General features: G+C 50.8%; 1 protein-coding gene across 1 annotated transcript; it reads left to right on the forward strand.

The window, feature by feature from the left end:
* The first annotated feature begins 2,641 nt into the window (after positions 1 to 2,641).
* Positions 2,642 to 11,121, forward strand: LOC134565467 (keratin, type I cytoskeletal 9-like). The gene is made up of 12 exons (XM_063425054.1): positions 2,642 to 3,233; positions 4,484 to 4,701; positions 5,435 to 5,495; positions 6,042 to 6,137; positions 6,422 to 6,586; positions 6,670 to 6,795; positions 7,197 to 7,417; positions 7,598 to 7,626; positions 8,197 to 10,203; positions 10,249 to 10,767; positions 10,921 to 11,034; positions 11,093 to 11,121. The coding sequence occupies exons 1-12, from the start codon at positions 2,703 to 2,705 to the stop codon at positions 11,119 to 11,121; spliced, it is 4,116 nt and encodes a 1,371-aa protein (XP_063281124.1). The 5' UTR covers positions 2,642 to 2,702.
* The last annotated feature ends 7,637 nt before the right edge of the window (positions 11,122 to 18,758 follow it).

The raw sequence follows: 18,758 nt of genomic DNA on the forward strand, positions 1-18,758 counted from the left end.
CTGGTTCCCTCACTGTCCACAAAAAGTCACTCGCATGTCACTGTCTCAGAGGCTTTTCCAGGTGGGAGGAACCTCCCCACCTGCCTTGCCTTCACCACCTGCCCCAGGGACTGCTTTGGATTGGCAGAACAACTCGAGGGCCCTCAGGCCGTGCTCCAACGGGTGCACAGGTGGCCCAGGTGCACAATTTTAATGGATCAAGTTTTGGGGTGCAATTTAAATTTATCCTTAAAGTCCCAAGACAAAGAGCCAGGTTAACCCTGATGCCATGAAAATCCATCTCCCTGGGAGGGATATGGATGAGCCTGTGATTCCTTTGTCCCAGCTGTGTCAGAAAGAGGAAAGAACGACAGGAAGCTCCCCCTTCATCCGCAGGATGCATGGCCACCTCTTGGGATGCATCCCTGTTTCTGGAGCCAGCCTGACAGGTCCAGGTGTGGCTGGGAGATGCTGCCAAGGCTGATCTGGTGCCAGCTCTGATCACAACAGCTGCCCACGCTCCAGCTGACGGCACGTGGGGTGGGATGGCTGCTCTCCCTTCCCGGGCTCGGGGCTCCAGCTGCCAGGGACAGCTCAGAATTCACACCCGGTTCACTTCAGCTGCTGCACAGGGCAGATTTGGGGATGTGTTGTATTTCTCTGGGAAATGGTTTGTCCTACCCCAGAGAACCCTGGAGCCTGTAACCACGTAGTTCAACCCTTCTTCCTCTTTCTGACCCTATTGGCTGAGTTCCAACTATCTCTCCTTAGCAGGAGAGTAGATAAGGCTCTGTTCTTCCTCATTCTGTCTCTTTCCCCCCTGGAAACAATCTGGAATAAACATCTTGGATTACATCTGGGGGTTAGAGCCTCTTTTGGAATCCTTTGCCTTGTCCCTGAAATATTCCTCCAAAGCCTCCTAGGATCTGAGCTAGCATAGGAACTTTGGGGGGCAGCAGGGGGGATATTTCAGGGATGGACACTTCTCTCACCAGTGTTCCACAGGGAGCTGTGGCCGCTCACTCTCTGGGGTCACAACACTTCCTTCCATGATCCGTGGGGATTACCTGGAGCGTTGCCCAGCACAGCTCTGGAATGAGGCACTGACAAAGTGAGGAGGGGTAGAGAGGGGAATGGCACTGGAGCCAGCACCAGCCCTTCAGAATCACAGAATCATTTAGGTTGGGATCATCAAGTCCAGTGATTCCCTTGGGACTGCCAAGGCCACCACAGACCGTGTCCCCAAGTGCCACATCCACTCATTTCTTGGATGCCTCCAGGGATGGGGACTCCACCCCTGCCCTGGGCACTTGTGACAGGGTTGGACAACCCTTTCCAGGAAGGAATTTCCCCCAGTTTCCAACCTAAATCTGGCACAGTTTGAGGTAGTTTCCTCTCATTCTATCACTCATAACTTGGGAGAAGAGTCAGACCTCCCACCTGGCTCTAACCTCCAACCTTTCCTTCAAGAATTCCCTCCCCTCTCCTTGGCTTTTAAAATCCTGGTAATTGCACCTTTTTTTTAATGTTCACCATAATAAATTCCTGCAGGAGACAGAATTCTCAATCCAAGTCATATATTTATGCAAGTTTATAAAAAGGGGGAAATCAACTGGAAATCTGCTGGAATTTCTTCAGGAAATGTAGATAATGAGTAAAATTTAATTACAAAATTAGCACAGAAGGAAGGTCTGAGATACCGGTTTGGCTGTTCCTGGTGTAAGGTGAGGTAGGGGATTTTGGTAGGGAGAAGTGGATTTCTCAGCTGTTTTCCTGGAAAACACTGTGTTTCCAGGTGAGAAAAGTCTCACTGAGCATCCAAAGTCTTGTCCACCTTGAGATATACCAGTTGTTTTAATAACCTCTAGCTACAAACCCCTAATTTAGGGAGTTTATGAGGCACTTTCCAAATGGAGCCAGGATTGCACAGCCCTGACCACAGAACCTCTATATAACTGATGTATCCTCAGCCTGGCTTCATCCAGCTCCTTTGGGAGGAAGATGATCCTGGCCAGGGGAAGTCCAGCTCCTCTTAAAGTCATGTAAGGGACAAAGAGGAGGTTCTTCCTTGGGGAAGTGGTTCCAGAGGTGGTTTTGGAGAAATCACATCTCAGTGCTTTTCCATATGTGTGTGGCCACTGAATATGAGAAAGGTGGAGTCTGGCACAGGGATGGGGAGAGGGATGGATCCTCCCCCTAAGAAGAAAAAGTTGCTCCTGGGATACTCTGGGAGTGAGAGAAGAAAAGAAATGGGAAGGAAAGGGTGCAGTAGGTGCCCCTGGTGATGTGTTGAAGGGAGGTCAGACACCCCCAAGGACCATCAAGATCTTGTGCCCCTTGAAATACCGAGAGAGGTGGGGAAATATGGGAGAGAACGAGCTCTGGGGATGAGCGGGGGTAACTGTAATTACGGATGGAGGCTAATGAGATAAGGAGATCCGTCAGCAAAGCTCATGAGTCAGGCAGGATTTGGGGAATTTCACAACTGCCCCACTGGTGTTGGTGTTTATCCGACCTCTCCGGGCAGCCATTAATTGCTGCCTGATGAACCAAACCCAATAACATTAAAGACCTGCCAATTAACACGGAATGGAGACAAGCTCCTCCGGAACGTATAAAGGAGAACTTCCATACTCCTCCAGAGTCGCTGAGGATCCTTCACTCTCCTTTCTCCTCCTGTTTCACCACCTCCTGCATCGGCTCTCCCGCCTGGAAGTGCTGCCATGAGACGATATTTCTCCAGATATGGGGATGGGAGTTTCAGTTCTTCGTCCGCTCACTGCGGGACCTTGGGTGGTGGAGACGGGAGATTCAGAGGGTTTGAGCATGGGTATGGCAGCAGGAGCCTGCACAACCTTGGAGGCTTCAGGAATGTCTACACTAGCGGAGGCTATGGAGGGGAAGGAGTAAGATATGGGAGATGCCTTGGGTTTAGTGCCTGGAGACAACCAGAGAGGGGCTTTGGGGGAAGAGGATATTTCGTGGGAGGTTTTCAAAGTGGTGGAACGGGGCTTGGTGGCACCTACAGAGGAGGCTCAGGCAGGGAGGTGCTCGGAGGAGGCCTTGGAGTAGGGCAGCAAGGAGCTGGACAGGGACAGGCTGGAGTTCTCCGAGGCATTGAGGAGGTCCATGTCAACACCAACCTGCTGAGGCCAATACAGCTCCAGGTGGACCCCGAGTTCCAGCGAGTGCGCTCAGACGAGAGGGAGCAGATCAGAGCTCTCAACAACAAATTCGCGTCATTCATCGAGAAGGTGAGCCCTGGTCTCTGTGCTGTCATCTGGGAAGGGGGAGGTGTAAGGTAGGCATGAGTCACAGGGACACTTTCATGTTCCATCTTCTCCCCACAAAAATCCCAGCGTTGGCTGGATCCCCACAGGCTGGAGCTCACAACGGGCCACTGTGAACGCCGCTGTGTGAATCACTTTTTGCCTTGGGATAAAGATCTTGGAGTCATCTTTTGTGGCAGGACAATAAACTGCCAGGATGTCACCGGCATGTAGACTCTCTCCTCTTTTGAGGAAAGGGGCTTCTGGGAATATATATTCCTATGTTCCAGTGCCTGGAGGTTGTTGATGCCAGCAGGAAAAATGGGTGATGGACTTGGATATCTTGATGAGTATATTTTTCTCAAGCAAAGCCAAACCTTGTGAGAACAGGCTGTTTTAGTGCCTCTTCTTGCAGGGGGTTGCACTTGCCAGAAATTGCAAGTGAATTCAATTTCTCTGAATTATTGAACAAATCACTTCTTGGTTTGGAAGCCCTGCCCTCTACTAGATAGTCCATCTTCAGCTCTTTAATGACTTTCCATCTCTCCAGTTTTGTCTGCTCTTCTGCTTCTACTCAAACCAGCCATGAAAGCTCTTCCACCCCAGTGATGTCTGGGAGGTGTCTCTGTCTCCACTTCTCTCTGTTACCTGTGGAGACTTCAGGGTTTCCTGTTTCACCAGACAGGAGGTGTTGGTTACACTGGGGAGGTTTTAAGATTCCATAGTCCTGAAAAATTAGTGTGTCTGTGACTCTTCTTTCCCTCCTAAATGTTTGTGTGTCCAGGTTATCACCTGGTCCATATTATAGAAATCGTGGAGTGATTTGGATTGGAAGGGAACTTAAAGCTCATGCACTTCCTGCCATGGGCAGGGACACCTTCTACTAGACCACTCTGCTCCAAGCCCCATCCAACCTGGCCTTGGACACTTCCAGGAATGGAGCATCCCCTGGGAAATCCATTCCAGGGCCTCACCACCCTCACAGGGAGGAATTTCTTCCCAATCTCCCACCTATCCCTGCCCTCTGGCAGTGGCAAGCCATTCCCCCTTGTTTTTTCCCCTCCAGGCTCTTGCCCCCAGTCCCTCTCCAGCTCTCCTGGAGCCCCTTTAGGCACTGGAAGGGGCTCCAGGATCTCCCTTCCCTTCTCTCCAGGTGAACACCCCCGGCTCTGCCAGCCTGGCTCCTTGGCAGCAATGCTGACTGGAGACCCCTCTGACTCTGCTTTCCCTTCCAGGTCCAATGCCTGGAGAGGCAGAACCAGGCACTCTTGGCCAAGTGGGAACTCCTGCAGCAGCAGAGCTCTGGCCCCGAGGAGAGCAGGAACATCAACAACTTCTTCCAGTCCTACGTCACCAGCCTGCAGCGGCAGCTCGAGACGCTCCAGAGCCAGAAGGAGCAGCTGGATCCCGAAGCCTACAACATGCTCCAGCTTGTTGAGGATTATAAAAACAGGTGAATAGTCACAAATCTGGGAAAACAGGTACTAGGATTTTCCCAGGTGATGCTCATCGTGCCCTTGGATGGCAGAGATCAGCCTGGCATCAGCAGGAGTTTGGAGTTTCTTAGCTCTGCTCTGCTGCAGGTGCATTATGGGGCTTGGCTTTGATGCTGGAAGAGTTTGGTAAGGGTTGAACTCCCAAAAATGAGAGGAAAATCAAAGTTTGTGATGATCTCTCCCATTGTCTTCCCTTCCAGACTCCTCCTCTTCTTTCTCCCCCCTAGAAGTGAGTGACCTTGGATTCCACTTCTGGGGCCCTGGTGGGAGGGACAGAGCTGAGCTTGGGGTCAAGTTGGGAAGAGTTGTCACCTTTGCTGGTTTAGATAATTTATGTTCACCCACAACTCTGAGAAATGGAAAGTTCAGTTCAGAGTTATTAAATTTAGGACCAATCTGTATTGACCCCATTTTTTGCAGAGAGTTTGCACTTGCCAGAAATTGCAATTAAAGTAAAATGAAAACTCAACACATTCAGTCCTTGGGTGATTCTGTTGTTTACTGGTCCACTTGACTTTAAAATTAAGATCAATAATTAAAGATAATGGATAGATTAATTAAATAGATTAATTAATAACAGATAATAGATAATTATAATCGATTAATAGATTAATAGATTAATACATGAATACATAATACATTAATACATAATACATAATACGAAATAATCTACCTCCTTCTGTCCTCCAGATTCGAGGATGAGATCAACAAACGCACATCCAAGGAGGAGGAGTTTGTGGAGCTCAAAAAGGTGAATTAACCTGAGACCCTAAGCAAAATCAAAGCCTTGGAAATAAAACAGTATCTGGGTGATTGCCAAGGTTCTCAAAAGCTGAAGTTTTTAGTGAGCTTTGTCTAATTTTAACCAGTGTAACTGAAAACCACAACAAGACTGAGGAGGGAGTATTTCCTCTAGAGAATGAATTGGTCCTTTGTAGGACAAATATCTAAAAAGTGGTGGGTTTTCCCTATTCACTCAATCCCAGTCCAGGTGGAATATTGTTATTATGTTAAATAATGTCTGTAGATGGCTTAGAAGAATAAAACTATCTGAGAAGAGGAAATGTAGGCAACATTTACTAGAAGTACGAATAAAATTGGTGTTTTCCCATTTCTCATGTTCCCCAGGAACAGATTTTTTGCTGCAGTTGCTTTTCAAATGAAATCTGAGATCTCTAGGCCATTATTTGATCCCAAGAATGAAGGCTTTATGAAAATATCCCAAGAATTGCACTTCAGTGAAGCATTTGGATCAACAAAATGCAAATATTCCAATGGGTTTTGGTTTTTTTTATAGGAACTGGACAGTGCCTACATGGGAAAAATGGAGTTTGATGTCCGAGTGGATATCCTGAGGCAGGAGCTGGAGTTCCTACGGTGTTTATATGAAGCTGTGAGTGATTAAAATCTTACCCTCAGGTCTTGAAGGACACACCCTCTGGAGATTCCCAGAAATTTTGCTTGGGTGGGATTTTTTTGACTTAGAGAATTAATTGTCCTTGGCCTTTTGTAAGTGAAAAAAGGGTTCTGGTGTGACCTTGAAAATTACAAGTGGTGGGGGTACAGTACACCAGGGGCCTGCAGGTGGAGAAATTCCACAAGGTCCCATTTTTTCCTCATAAAGGCCTGGACTGACCACAGGGGCTGTTAAAATCCCTAACCTGATTTTCCATGCAGGAGCTGTCCCAGCTGCAAACGGTTATTGGGAACACGGATGTTGTCGTGTCCATGGACAACCACAGGGAGCTGAACATGGATGGGATCATCGAGGAGGTCAGGCAGGAGTACGAGGGCATTGCCCACAGGAGCACAGCTGAAGTGGACGCCATGTACCGGGGCAGGGTGAGTGCACACCAGGGAACAGGAACACCAATCTCCTCATTGGAAAAGAAACCAAAAATGTGTTGTGTCCTCTTCCCATCCAGTACCAGGACCTGCAGAACATGTGGGAGAATCAGCGAGAGCAGCTGCGCAACAGCCACCAGGAAATCCAGGAACTTGCTAGGCACATCCAAAGGCTCCAACCAGAAATTGAAATCACAAGGAAAAGGGTAAAGCTGATACTTTCCAGCAGGACTAAATGGTTTAAGCCCCTTCTCCATGGGATCTTAGCGCAGTATGGGGCAGTCATTTTGAGGCAAACGTAGGGGTAAAGTTTTCTCTTCCAAATGAAGCAGATTTATATTTTTGGGATGTATATTGGGGTTTAATTGTGTTAATTTACCCAGTCTAATGTATTTTCGTTGTTCTGTCACTGAGGAAAGCCGCTTGTTTTTCAAGGAATGGTAGGAGGGTATGAAAATTATGGGATTTGGGGGTTTTCCTGTTCTGGGGCTAGGAGCAGGGCTTGAAGATTCCTGTGGTTCCCTCGTGACTATGGCTATTCCATGATTCTGTGACAGAATCCTCCCACTGATGGGACACAGTCATATTCCCTTTGTTCCCTCTGCAGAATTCCAGCCTCCAGGACTCCATCAGAGATGCTGAGCACCGTGGTAGCTCGGCCATCAGGGATGGCCAGGAAAAGCTGCAGGAGCTGGAAAAAGCCCTCCAACAGGCCAAGGATGACCTTTCTCAGCTCGTCCGAGATTACCAGGAGCTCCTGAACGTGAAGCTGGGCCTGGACGTGGAGATCGCCATGTATCGATCACTCCTGGAGGAGGAGGAGAACAGGTGGGGGCAAAACCCACCCTGGGGGAAACACCCAGACAAAGCTGGGTGTCCCTGGGTCTGTCACTGGGATCTCTGGCATGGACTGGGCCTGGGAGGAGCCACTTTTCTGATAGAGCCTAGCCTGAATTTTAGTTCTGATTTTATTGGCTGCTTTACCTCAGTGTCACTTTTCCTCCTCAGGATCCAGGAAGGATCACCGGCCACCATCTGTGAGTATCCCAAGGATTTTCTCAGGGTTTTTCAAAGAAAACTGTTCCTACTTTGTGGTCTTGACACCATTGGAACAAACTATCCCAGTTCCCATCTTGATTCAGGAAAGGATGCAAAGGGGAGTTTGTGAACACGCATTAATATTACAACTGGCTTTAGAATTATTGGCTAATTCCTAATAAATTTGGAGGAACTGGGAAACACAGCATTTGACCCATAGGTCTGTTTGATGCAGGGCAGAAGGGAAGGAAATAAAAACTAGTCCTAAGATTTGTGGAAAAGCTGAGAAAGCAGAAGGAGAGAGAAACACAGGCTTGGTCTTTGTAAACGATGGGCTGCACTGAGTGTTCATGGGTGGAATAAGACATAAATTATGTTTTAAAAAAGCTAAAACCCCAAAAACATGAGAAAATATTTCATATGTCGATCTCTACTAAGGGAGATTTTTTTGGCCCCTTCAAAGATAAGTCCATGACCACCAGGGTAGGAGGGATGATGTTTAAACCAGCGCTGCTGTGAATGTTTTGGGGTAAAAAGAATGAATTGAACGCAATTTCCATTTCTTGCAGGTGTCATTGACCACAATGCCAGAGCTACAGGAGTCTTTGGAGGCATAAAAAGTGTGAAGGGGAGAATGAGCTCTGATGGTACCAGTGGGAGCAGCGTGAAAGGGCCGATCTCTGGAGGGGGGAAAGGTGGAAGCTCTGCAGGGAGTGGATCCATCTCTGGTGGGGGTGGATCCATCTCTGGAAGTGGAAAAGGCTCAGGATATGGAGGAGGAGGAAGCTCAGGTGGTAGAGGGTCCATCTGTGGAGGAGGATCCAGCTCTGGCAGTGGAGGGTCCATGTCCAAGGGCAGCAGCATCTCTGGAGGTGGAGGATCCAGCTCTGGTGGAGGTGGAAAAGGCTCAGGATATGGAGGAGTAAGCTCTGGAAGTGGGGGATCCATCTGTGGAGGAGGATCCAGCTCTGGCAGTGGAGGATCCATGTCCAAGGGCAGCAGCAGCTCTGGAGGTGGAGGATCCAGCTCTGGTGGAGGTGGGTCAAGTTATGGAGGTGGAAAAGGCTCAGGATATGGAGGATCCAGCTCTGGCAGTGGAGGGTCCATCTGTGGAGGAGGATCCAGCTCTGGTGGAGGTGGGTCCATCTCTGGAGGTGGAAAAGGCTCAGGATATGGAGGATCCAGCTCTGGTGGAGGTGGGTCCATCTCTGGAGGTGGAAAAGGCTCAGGATATGGAGGATCCAGCTCTGGTAGCAGTGGAGGGTCCATCTGTGGAGGAGGATCCAGCTCTGGTGGTGGAGGATCCAGCTCTTCTGGAGGTGGAAAAGGCTCAGGATATGGAGGATCCAGCTCTGGCAGTGGAGGGTCCATGTCCAAGGGCAGCAGCATCTCTGGTGGTGGAGGATCCAGCTCTGGTGGTGGTGGATCCATTTGTGGAGGTGGAAAAGGCTCACAATATGGAGGAGGAAGTTCTGGTGGAGGCGGGTCAAGTTATGGAGGTGGAAAAGGCTCAGGATATGGAGGATCCAGCTCTGGTGGCAGTGGAGGGTCCATGTCCAAGGGCAGCAGCAGCTCTGGAGGTGGAGGATCCAGCTCTGGTGGAGGTGGGTCAAGTTATGGAGGTGGAAAAGGCTCAGGATATGGAGGATCCAGCTCTGGCAGTGGAGGGTCCATCTGTGGAGGAGGATCCAGCTCTGGTGGAGGTGGGTCCATCTCTGGAGGTGGAAAAGGCTCAGGATATGGAGGATCCAGCTCTGGTAGCAGTGGAGGGTCCATCTGTGGAGGAGGATCCAGCTCTGGTGGTGGAGGATCCAGCTCTTCTGGAGGTGGAAAAGGCTCAGGATATGGAGGATCCAGCTCTGGTGGAGGTGGGTCAAGTTATGGAGGTGGAAAAGGCTCAGGATATGGAGGATCCAGCTCTGGTGGAGGTGGGTCAAGTTATGGAGGTGGAAAAGGTTCAGGATATGGAGGATCCAGCTCTGGCAGTGGAGGGTCCATGTCCAAGGGCAGCAGCATCTCTGGTGGTGGAGGATCCAGCTCTGGTGGTGGTGGATCCATTTGTGGAGGAGGGAAAGGCTCACAATATGGAGGAGGAAGTTCAGGCAGTGGAGGTTCCATCTCTGGAGGTGGCCAGGGCTCTGGTGGGTATGGGTCTGGCTCCAGCAGTGGCAGATGCAGCCCCCAAAGTGGAGGCATGAGCTCTGGAGGTGGGAGTAGCTCTGGAAGGAGAGGCTCCATGTCTGGAGGCGGAGGACAGGGAAGTTCATGTCATGGAGGTTCCATGTCTGGAGGTGGGCAGAGCTCTGGGGGTTATGGATCTGGGTCCAGCAGTGGGAGATGCAGTCCCCAAAGTGGGGGGATGAGCTCGGGAGGTGGGAGCAGCTCTTGCAGGAGAGGCTCCATGTCTGGAAGTGGAGGACAGGGAAGCTCTAGCAGTGGAGGCTCCATGTCTGGAGGGGGCCAGAGCTCCGGTGGATATGGATCTGGCTCTGGCAGTGGGAGATGCAGCCCTCACAGTGGGGGGATGAGCTCTGGAGGTGGGAGTAGCTCTGGAAGGAGAGGCTCCATCTCTGGAGGTGGAGGACAGGGAAGTTCATGTCATGGAGGTTCCATGTCTGGAGGTGGGCAGAGCTCTGGGGGTTATGGATCTGGGTCCAGCAGTGGGAGATGCAGTCCCCAAAGTGGGGGGATGAGCTCGGGAGGTGGGAGCAGCTCTTGCAGGAGAGGGTCCATGTCTGGAGGTGGCCAGAGCTCTGGTGGTCATGGATCTGGCTCTGGGAGTGGGAGATGCAGTCCCCAAAGTGGGGGAATGAGATCTGGAGGTGGGGGTAGCTCTTGCCGGAGAGGGTCCATGTCAGGAGGTGGCCAGAGCTCTGGTGGTCATGGATCTGGCTCTAGGAGTGGGAGATGCAGCCCCCAGAGTGGGGGGATGAATTCAGGAGGTGGGAGCAGCTCTGGAAGGAGAGGCTCCATTTCTGGAGGAGGACAGGGAAGCTCTAGCAGTGGAGGGTCTATGTCTGGAGGTGGCCAGAGCTCTGGTGGATATGGATCAGCCTCTGGCAGCTGCAGCCCCCAGAGTGGGGGAATGAGCTCTGGCAGTGGCGGGAGCAGCTCAGGCAGGAGAGGCTCCATCTCTGGAGGTGGTGGAAGCTCTGGCAGGAGAGGCTCCATTTCAGGAGGAGGAGGAAGCTCTGGTGGATATGGATCAGGCTCTGGCAGCTGCAGCTCTCACAGTGCAGGAATGAGCTCTGGAGGTGGGAGCAGCTCAGGCAGGAGAGGCTCCATCTCTGGAGGAGGAATGAGCTCAGGCCATGGAGGGTCCAGTTATGGCAGTGGTGGGTCCATGTGTGGAGGAGAAGGAGGCTCAGGGTATGGAGGCAGCTCAGGGTATGGAGGAGGAAGCTCAGGCAGGAGAGGCTCCATCTCTGGAGGTGGTCGCAGCCCTGGTGCTTATGGCTCTGGCAGTGGTGGGAGCAGTTCTGGAGGAGGAATGAGCTCTGGCTATGGAGGAGGGTCAGGCAGTGGAGGATCAAGCTCAGGGTGCATTGGTGGTGGAGAAGGGGGTTCCGGGTATGGAGGAGGCTCCGGGTATGGAGGAGGTTCAGGATATGGAGGAGGGTCAGGGTATGGAGGAAGCTCTGGCAGGAGAGGCTCCATCTCTGGAGGAGGAGGAAGCTCAGGCCATGGTGGGTCCAGTTATGGCAGTGGTGGGTCCATGTGTGGAGGAGAAGGAGGTTCAGGATATGGAGGAGGGTCAGGGTATGGAGGAAGCTCAAGCAGGAGAGGCTCCATCTCTGGAGGTGGTGGAAGCTCTGGCAGGAGAGGCTCCATTTCAAGAGGAGGAGGAAGCTCTGGTGGGTATGGATCAGCCTCTGGCAGCTGCAGCCCCCACAGTGGCGGGATGAGTTCTGGAGGTGGGAGCAGCTCAGGCAGGAGAGGCTCCATCTCTGGAGGAGGAATGAGCTCAGGCCATGGAGGATCCAGTTATGGCAGTGGTGGGTCCATGTGTGGAGGAGAAGGAGGAACGGGATATGGAGGGAGCTCAGGGTATGGAGGAGGAAGCTCAGGCAGGAGAGGCTCCATTTCTGGAGGTGGTCACAGCCCTGGTGCTTATGGCTCCAGCAGTGGTGGGAGCAGTTCTGGAGGAGGAATGACCTCTGGCTATGGAGGAGGTTCAGGATATGGAGGGAGCTCAGGCAGGAGAGGCTCCATCTCTGGAGGTGGTCACAGCTCTGGTGGATATGGATCAGCCTCTGGCAGCTGCAGCCCCCACAGTGGAGGGATGAGCTCTGGAGGTGGGAGCAGCTCAGGCAGGAGAGGCTCCATCTCTGGAGGAGGAATGAGCTCAGGCCATGGTGGGTCCAATTATGGCAGTGGTGGGTCCATGTGTGGAGGAGAAGGAGGCTCAGGGTATGGAGGCAGCTCAGGGTATGGAGGAGGAAGCTCAGGCAGGAGAGGCTCCATCTCTGGAGGTGGTCACAGCCCTGGTGCTTATGGCTCTGGCAGTGGTGGGAGCAGTTCTGGAGGAGGAATGAGCTCTGGCTATGGAGGAGGGTCAGGCAGTGGAGGATCAAGCTCAGGGTGCATTGGTGGTGGAGAAGGAGGTTCCGGGTATGGAGGAGGGTCAGGGTATGGAGGAAGCTCTGGCAGGAGAGGCTCCATTTCAGGAGGAGGAGGAAGCTCTGGTGGGTATGGATCAGGCTCTGGCAGCTGCAGCCCCCACAGTGCGGGAATGAGCTCTGGAGGTGGGAGCAGCTCAGGCAGGAGAGGCTCCATCTCTGGAGGTGGTCACAGCCCTGGTGCTTATGGCTCCAGCAGTGGTGGGAGCAGTTCTGGAGGAGGAATGAGCTCTGGCTATGGAGGAGGGTCAGGCAGTGGAGGATCAAGCTCAGGGTGCATTGGTGGTGGAGAAGGAGGTTCCGGGTATGGAGGAGGGTCTGGGTATGGAGGAAGCTCTGGCAGGAGAGGCTCCATCTCTGGAGGTGGTGGAAGCTCTGGCAGGAGAGGCTCCATTTCAGGAGGAGGAGGAAGCTCTGGTGGGTATGGATCAGCCTCTGGCAGCTGCAGCCCTCACAGTGCAGGAATGAGCTCTGGAGGTGGGAGCAGCTCAGGCAGGAGAGGCTCCATCTCTGGAGGTGGTCACAGCCCTGGTGCTTATGGCTCCAGCAGTGGTGGGAGCAGTTCTGGAGGAGGAATGAGCTCTGGCTATGGAGGAGGGTCAGGCAGTGGAGGATCAAGCTCTGGTGGGTGCATTGGTGGTGGAGAAGGAGGTTCAGGCTATGGAGGAGGCTCTGGGTATGGAGGAGGTTCAGGATATGGAGGAGGGTCAGGGTATGGAGGAAGCTCTGGCAGGAGAGGCTCCATCTCTGGAGGAGGAATGAGCTCAGGCCATGGAGGATCCAGTTATGGCAGTGGTGGGTCCATGTGTGGAGGAGAAGGAGGATCAGGATATGGAGGAGGGTCAGGGTATGGAGGAGGAAGCTCAGGCAGGAGAGGCTCCATCTCTGGAGGTGGTGGAAGCTCTGGTGGATATGGATCAGCCTCTGGCAGCTGCAGCCCCCACAGTGGAGGGATGAGCTCTGGAGGTGGGAGCAGCTCAGGCAGGAGAGGCTCCATCTCTGGAGGAGGAATGAGCTCAGGCCATGGTGGGTCCAGTTATGGCAGTGGTGGGTCCATGTGTGGAGGAGAAGGAGGCTCAGGGTATGGAGGCAGCTCAGGGTATGGAGGAGGAAGCTCAGGCAGGAGAGGCTCCATCTCTGGAGGTGGTCACAGCCCTGGTGCTTATGGCTCTGGCAGTGGTGGGAGCAGTTCTGGAGGAGGAATGACCTCTGGCTATGGAGGAGGGTCAGGCAGTGGAGGATCAAGCTCAGGGTGCATTGGTGGTGGAGAAGGAGGTTCCGGGTATGGAGGAGGTTCAGGATATGGAGGAGGGTCAGGGTATGGAGGAAGCTCTGGCAGGAGAGGCTCCATCTCTGGAGAAGGAGGAAGCTCATGCTATGGAGGATCCAGTTATGGCAGTGGTGGGTCCATGTGTGGGGGAGAAGGCTGCTCAGGGTATGGAGGAAGCTCAGGGTATGGAGGAGGAAGCTCAGGGAGTGGGGAAATCAGTTATGGCAGTGGTGGCTGCATTGGTGGGGGAGAATGGGGCTCAGGATGTGGAGGAGGGTCAGGATATGGGGGAGCCTCTGGATATGGGGGAGACTCAGGTTATGTAGGAAGCTCTGGATATGGGGGAGTTTCAGGCTATGAAGGAGAGAGCTCAGCCAGGAGAGGATCAATCTCTGGAGGAGACGGAAGCTCCGTGTCCGGAGTTTGGGGTTCGAGCTCTGCTGGCACTTGCAGCCCTGGCAGTGCTGGGGAAGGAGGTTGGGGTTGCTCTGGAGTGGACAGTTGCTATGGAGGAGGGACCTGTGGAGATGGGACAGCCAGCTGCAGAGATGAGACCGAGGAATGCAGCTCAGGAGGAGGATGGTCTTCTCCAAGCCCCTGCTACTGCTCTGCCTATGGAAGAGGCTCAGGTTCCTTTGGAGATGCCGCCCACAAATAAAACTTGGATGCAAAATCTCACCAGTGGAACGGGGTGAAGCCTCATTGTCAGGGGCAATGGGACTTTCCTGCTGTCACTGCTGGTCTGGATGGGCTGTGCATCCTTCTGAGCTCTCCCTGCACAACCGTCCCTGGACTCTCCATCCCACTCCTCTGCTGGACACTGACATTGTGACTGTGTCCCTTCCCTGGGCTTTCTCAGAGCTTTAAATCTCAGGCTGTGTGGAACCTTTATCTTTGGCAACTAAAAGCTTGAAACCCTGTCTGGTGTGTTTGTTTTGGTCTGGGGGAGGGCAGGACTCTGATGTCTCTGATGAGATGTTTGAGAGAACTTTCCATATAAATGAATCCATGGAAATCTGATCCAACCACAGGAAAAAGTGGAAGAAGTTGGCTGGAAAAGAATGACAAATTCTTTTACAGATTGTCTGCTGTAAAAATGGGGTTTAGGGCCAAATCCTTTAGGTCAGCGCAGGACACATGGCTACACCTCGGATCCATCATTCCCTCCAGGAGTTACTCATTAAAAAACGTGGGCAGATCCTCTGTGTAGCTTTTGTTTGGCACTGCAGCTGCAGATGAAGAAAGGAGCAGAAAGTCTGGGAATAACAAAGTCTCATCTCGCCTTTGGTTCAGTTTTCCCTTTTGAGTCCCAAGTTAAGGTGAGATGGGGTGTACCTGAGGAAACATTTCTTGGCCAACATCTGATTTTGGGGTTGTTCTGTGCAGGATCATGAGCTGGACTCAACGACTGTTGTGTGTCACTTCCAACTCAGGATATTCCATCATTCTGTGATCTCATTCAGTGGTGGTTTTTATCACAGGAAGCAAGATTCTCCCTAAATTTCTCCCAGAAATTCAAGTTCAATCAAAAGTTCTAATGAAGCACAGAGCAGCTGAATTTATGTCAAAAGTTTGTTCAAGAAGCTCAGTTTAATAATGTCACCCTTGTTTAGCAACGCTCCACTGAGATAACAGGAGTGTCCCAATCCCACTGAGAATTTTTCATGTCCTTTCCCCAGGGACTGGAGGATCCTCTCTTTTGGAAAGAATTCCAACTCTGAAGAATCCTGGGAGGGGCAGGAGGGTGAGAGACCCAGATTTCTGGGAAATCCACTGTGGACACGCTTTTGCAAAGGGCTGTAGAGCCACAAAAAAACCCACGGAATGTCAATGGAATAATGGGACTATTTTGATTGGAAGTGCTCTTTAATGGTCATTTTCCTTCACTGGGGGATCCGAGAGAGCTGGAGAGGGGCTTGGAAACGAGTGATGTGACAAGGAGTGGGTTAGGGGATGGAAGACGGGAGGGTTGGGCGGGGCACTGGGAAGAAGCTCTTCCCTGTGAGGGTGATGAGGCCCTGGAATGGATTTCTCAGAGGATTCCCCATCCTGGGCAGTGCCCAGGGCCAGGCTGGACACGGCTTGGAGCAGCCTGGGACAGTGGGAGAGGTCCCTGCCCGTGGCAGGGGGTGGAACAGGATGAACTTTGAGGTCCCTCCCATCCCAGAGTATTCCATGTTTCCATGCTGAGCCACAAAGGGCGAAATCAAACCCTCACAGCAAAGTCTGGAATCTCTGCTGGGAAGGAGCCCCAGTCGTGCAGCGCAGTCAAAACCGGGTTTCACCTGGGCTCAGCTTCGTGGCCCTCAGGAGGCTGCAGGGTCCAGGTGAGACCTCAGGATCCAAAGGAAAACCACTCTGCATCATCACAATGCTGTTTTCATCAGCGGGATTAGGCTTTAATTTAGGCAAAACCTTGTCTTTTGTGATAAAAAGTGGAGTAATTTTGCACACTCCGGAGGGTCACAGGGCTTTGGTTTCACTGATAGATTAATTGTGCAGCCAAGGTGTTTCTTATCTGTAATCAGAAGAAATAAAATTTCATAAATAATAAAAATATCAGATTACTAATAAAAAGGATTAATAATACAAGCATATAATTATTTTTAATAATTTGATTAATAAAAAAATTTGTACTGACAATAAAATTATTGATAAAAAACTATTAATAATAAAAATGTATGACAAAAAAATCAAACATAATAATACAATAATATAATAATGTGACAATATAATATAATGTGATAATGTGATAATGTGATAATATAATATGATATAATATAATACAATATATTATGATATGATATGATAGGATAGGATAGGATAGGATACGATACGATACAATACAATACGATACGTAACGATATAACATAACATAACATAACATAACATAACATAACATAACATAACATAACATAACATAACATAACATAATCTCATCAATAATATAGTTATCTGATTAATAATGAAGATATTAGGTTATGAATTAAATATTTTATTATTATTATTAGACTAATAATATATGTATCAGATTAATAATTAGAATATTGGATTACTAACAAAAAATAGTTGTTTGGTAAAAAAATAGACTAATGATAGAAATATCTGATTAATAGTAAAAATATTTTATTAATAATAAAAATATGAATGCTGTTGTCAGGGAGTAGTGTTTTTTTACAGATCCTTTTTTAACGTGAAAGGACAAAAAATGAAGAAAATCAGTGAGAAATGAGCACTTCTGGAGGCAATTCCAGCCTCCAATTAACTCCTCTGCCTTGGAGGGGATGAGTCACCTGCTGGGGATCAGACACAGCATCTCCAGGTGATTCCAGACTTTTGAGGCTCCAAGGGGAGCCCCCGAGGGGGTTCAGAGCTGTTTGCACACCAGGGGAGGCTTGGAAGGGAAAATCCCGGCCTGTCCTGCCCATCCGCAGGGCCATCGGGGCTGCCTGGCTCGGGAGACACGAATTCCACCACCTCCTTCCACATCCAATGATCCCTGTTGGAGCAGGAGGGGAAAATCTCATCTGTTATTGCCTAAAAATACCGTATTTTAAAATATTTATAGTGGTTCCTTTCCCCAGCAGCTTTTGATCCGGCTTCTGGTGGTTCTGCAAGGAGAGCCTCTGGCCCAGTTTAGGAATTTGGACCGCATGGATTTCAGACCAACACCGAGATTTAGGCCTTTGGACCACGTGAATTTGAGAACAAGACCAAATTTAAGTTCAAGATCAAGTTTTAGGTCTTGGGACCACAAAAACTTAAGACCAGTACCAACATTCAGATCTTTGGGCCACAAAAGCTTGAGATGAAGGTCAGTTTTAAGGTGTTCGGACCACAAAAATTGAGGACCAAGGCTGAATTCCAAGGTTTTGGACCACAGAGATCTAAGACCAAACACAAATTCCAGGTTTTCAGACCACACAAATTTAAGACCAACACCAACATTCAGATCTTTGGACCACAGAAATTTAAGGTGAAGGCTGAGATTTAGTTCTTAGAACCATTCAGATTTGAGCTGGGGTGATCAAGTGGATGATTCTCTTTCCAGTGCCAAAGCACATTGAAAAATTTGAGGAAAAAAAATCAAAAAAAGATGCAACATTGATGTTTCCACGTCCGTGTCCACTGCTGGCTCCTCACCGGCTCCTCCCTAAGTCCAAAGAGAACAGAATCATTGAATATCCTGAGCTGGGTGGGACTCACAAGGATCACCCAGGTCCAGCCTCTGTTTCAAGTGTCAATTTGAGATCACCCACGAATTTGTTGACGGAAAACATCACGAGATTGACTCCATAAGGCTGCAGACATTTCGAGTTCTGGTGTTCAGGGGCTGAGCTGAGCCCAGGAGAGGAAGAGGATCAAAAGGAGGGGCCCTGGGATGATCTCCTGGGGTGTGTTTCCCATCACCTGTGAACACCAAGAGAAGGAGTTTGCTGACACCCTGTGTCCAGGTGGAGCAGGAGCCTCAGGGAGTGCTGGCGGATGAGCAGGATCTTGGGAATGGGGGAGGACAGGAGAAGGGAGGAGCTGGCAGGTCAGTTCTCTTCAGAGCTGGTGTTGACTCTGTCTCGTTGCTGGTTTTATGCCAGAGGTGCACAGGTATTTTAGAGCATCCCAGGCTGAGTCAGCCTCAGAGCGTGAGTCCATGGGGAGCGTCAGCTTCCACGGGTTGAGGAGCTCATTGTCCAAGTGCTGTCCTAAATATCATCCCCCACTGCTGTAACAACCTCCTGCTTGTGTTATCCTGGGAGGTTCCTGAGCGTTTCCAGGTGTGAACTGGCCCATCCCACGGAATAGCAGAGCTATGGAATATCCTGAACTGGAAGGGACCCACTCAAAGGGATCTTTGAGCTCAACTCCTGGCCCTGCACAGACACCCCAAAAATCCCCCTAATCACAAAATCCTGCCTCCTGAGAGCATTGTCCAAATGTTTCTGAAGCTCTGGTAGCCTCTGGGCCGTGACCATTCTCTGGGGAGCCTGTTCAGCATCTGAACACCCTCTGGGGCAGAACCTTTCCTGATATCCAACCTGACCCTCCCCTGACACAGCTCCAGCCATTCCCTGGGTCCTGTCCCTGCTCCCCAGAGCACAGATCAGAGCTGCCCCTCAGGACAAAGCTGCAGCCCCAGTGAGTCTCTCCTCAGACTCCTCCAGCTGGACAAACCAACCCTCAGCTGCCCCTCGTGTGTCCCTCCAGACCCTTCCCCATGGCCTCAGCCCTCCTTTGGGTGCCCCAG

The sequence above is a fragment of the Prinia subflava genome, unplaced genomic scaffold, assembly GCF_021018805.1.
Source record: "Prinia subflava isolate CZ2003 ecotype Zambia unplaced genomic scaffold, Cam_Psub_1.2 scaffold_52_NEW, whole genome shotgun sequence".
Classification (NCBI taxonomy): Eukaryota; Metazoa; Chordata; class Aves; order Passeriformes; family Cisticolidae; genus Prinia; species Prinia subflava.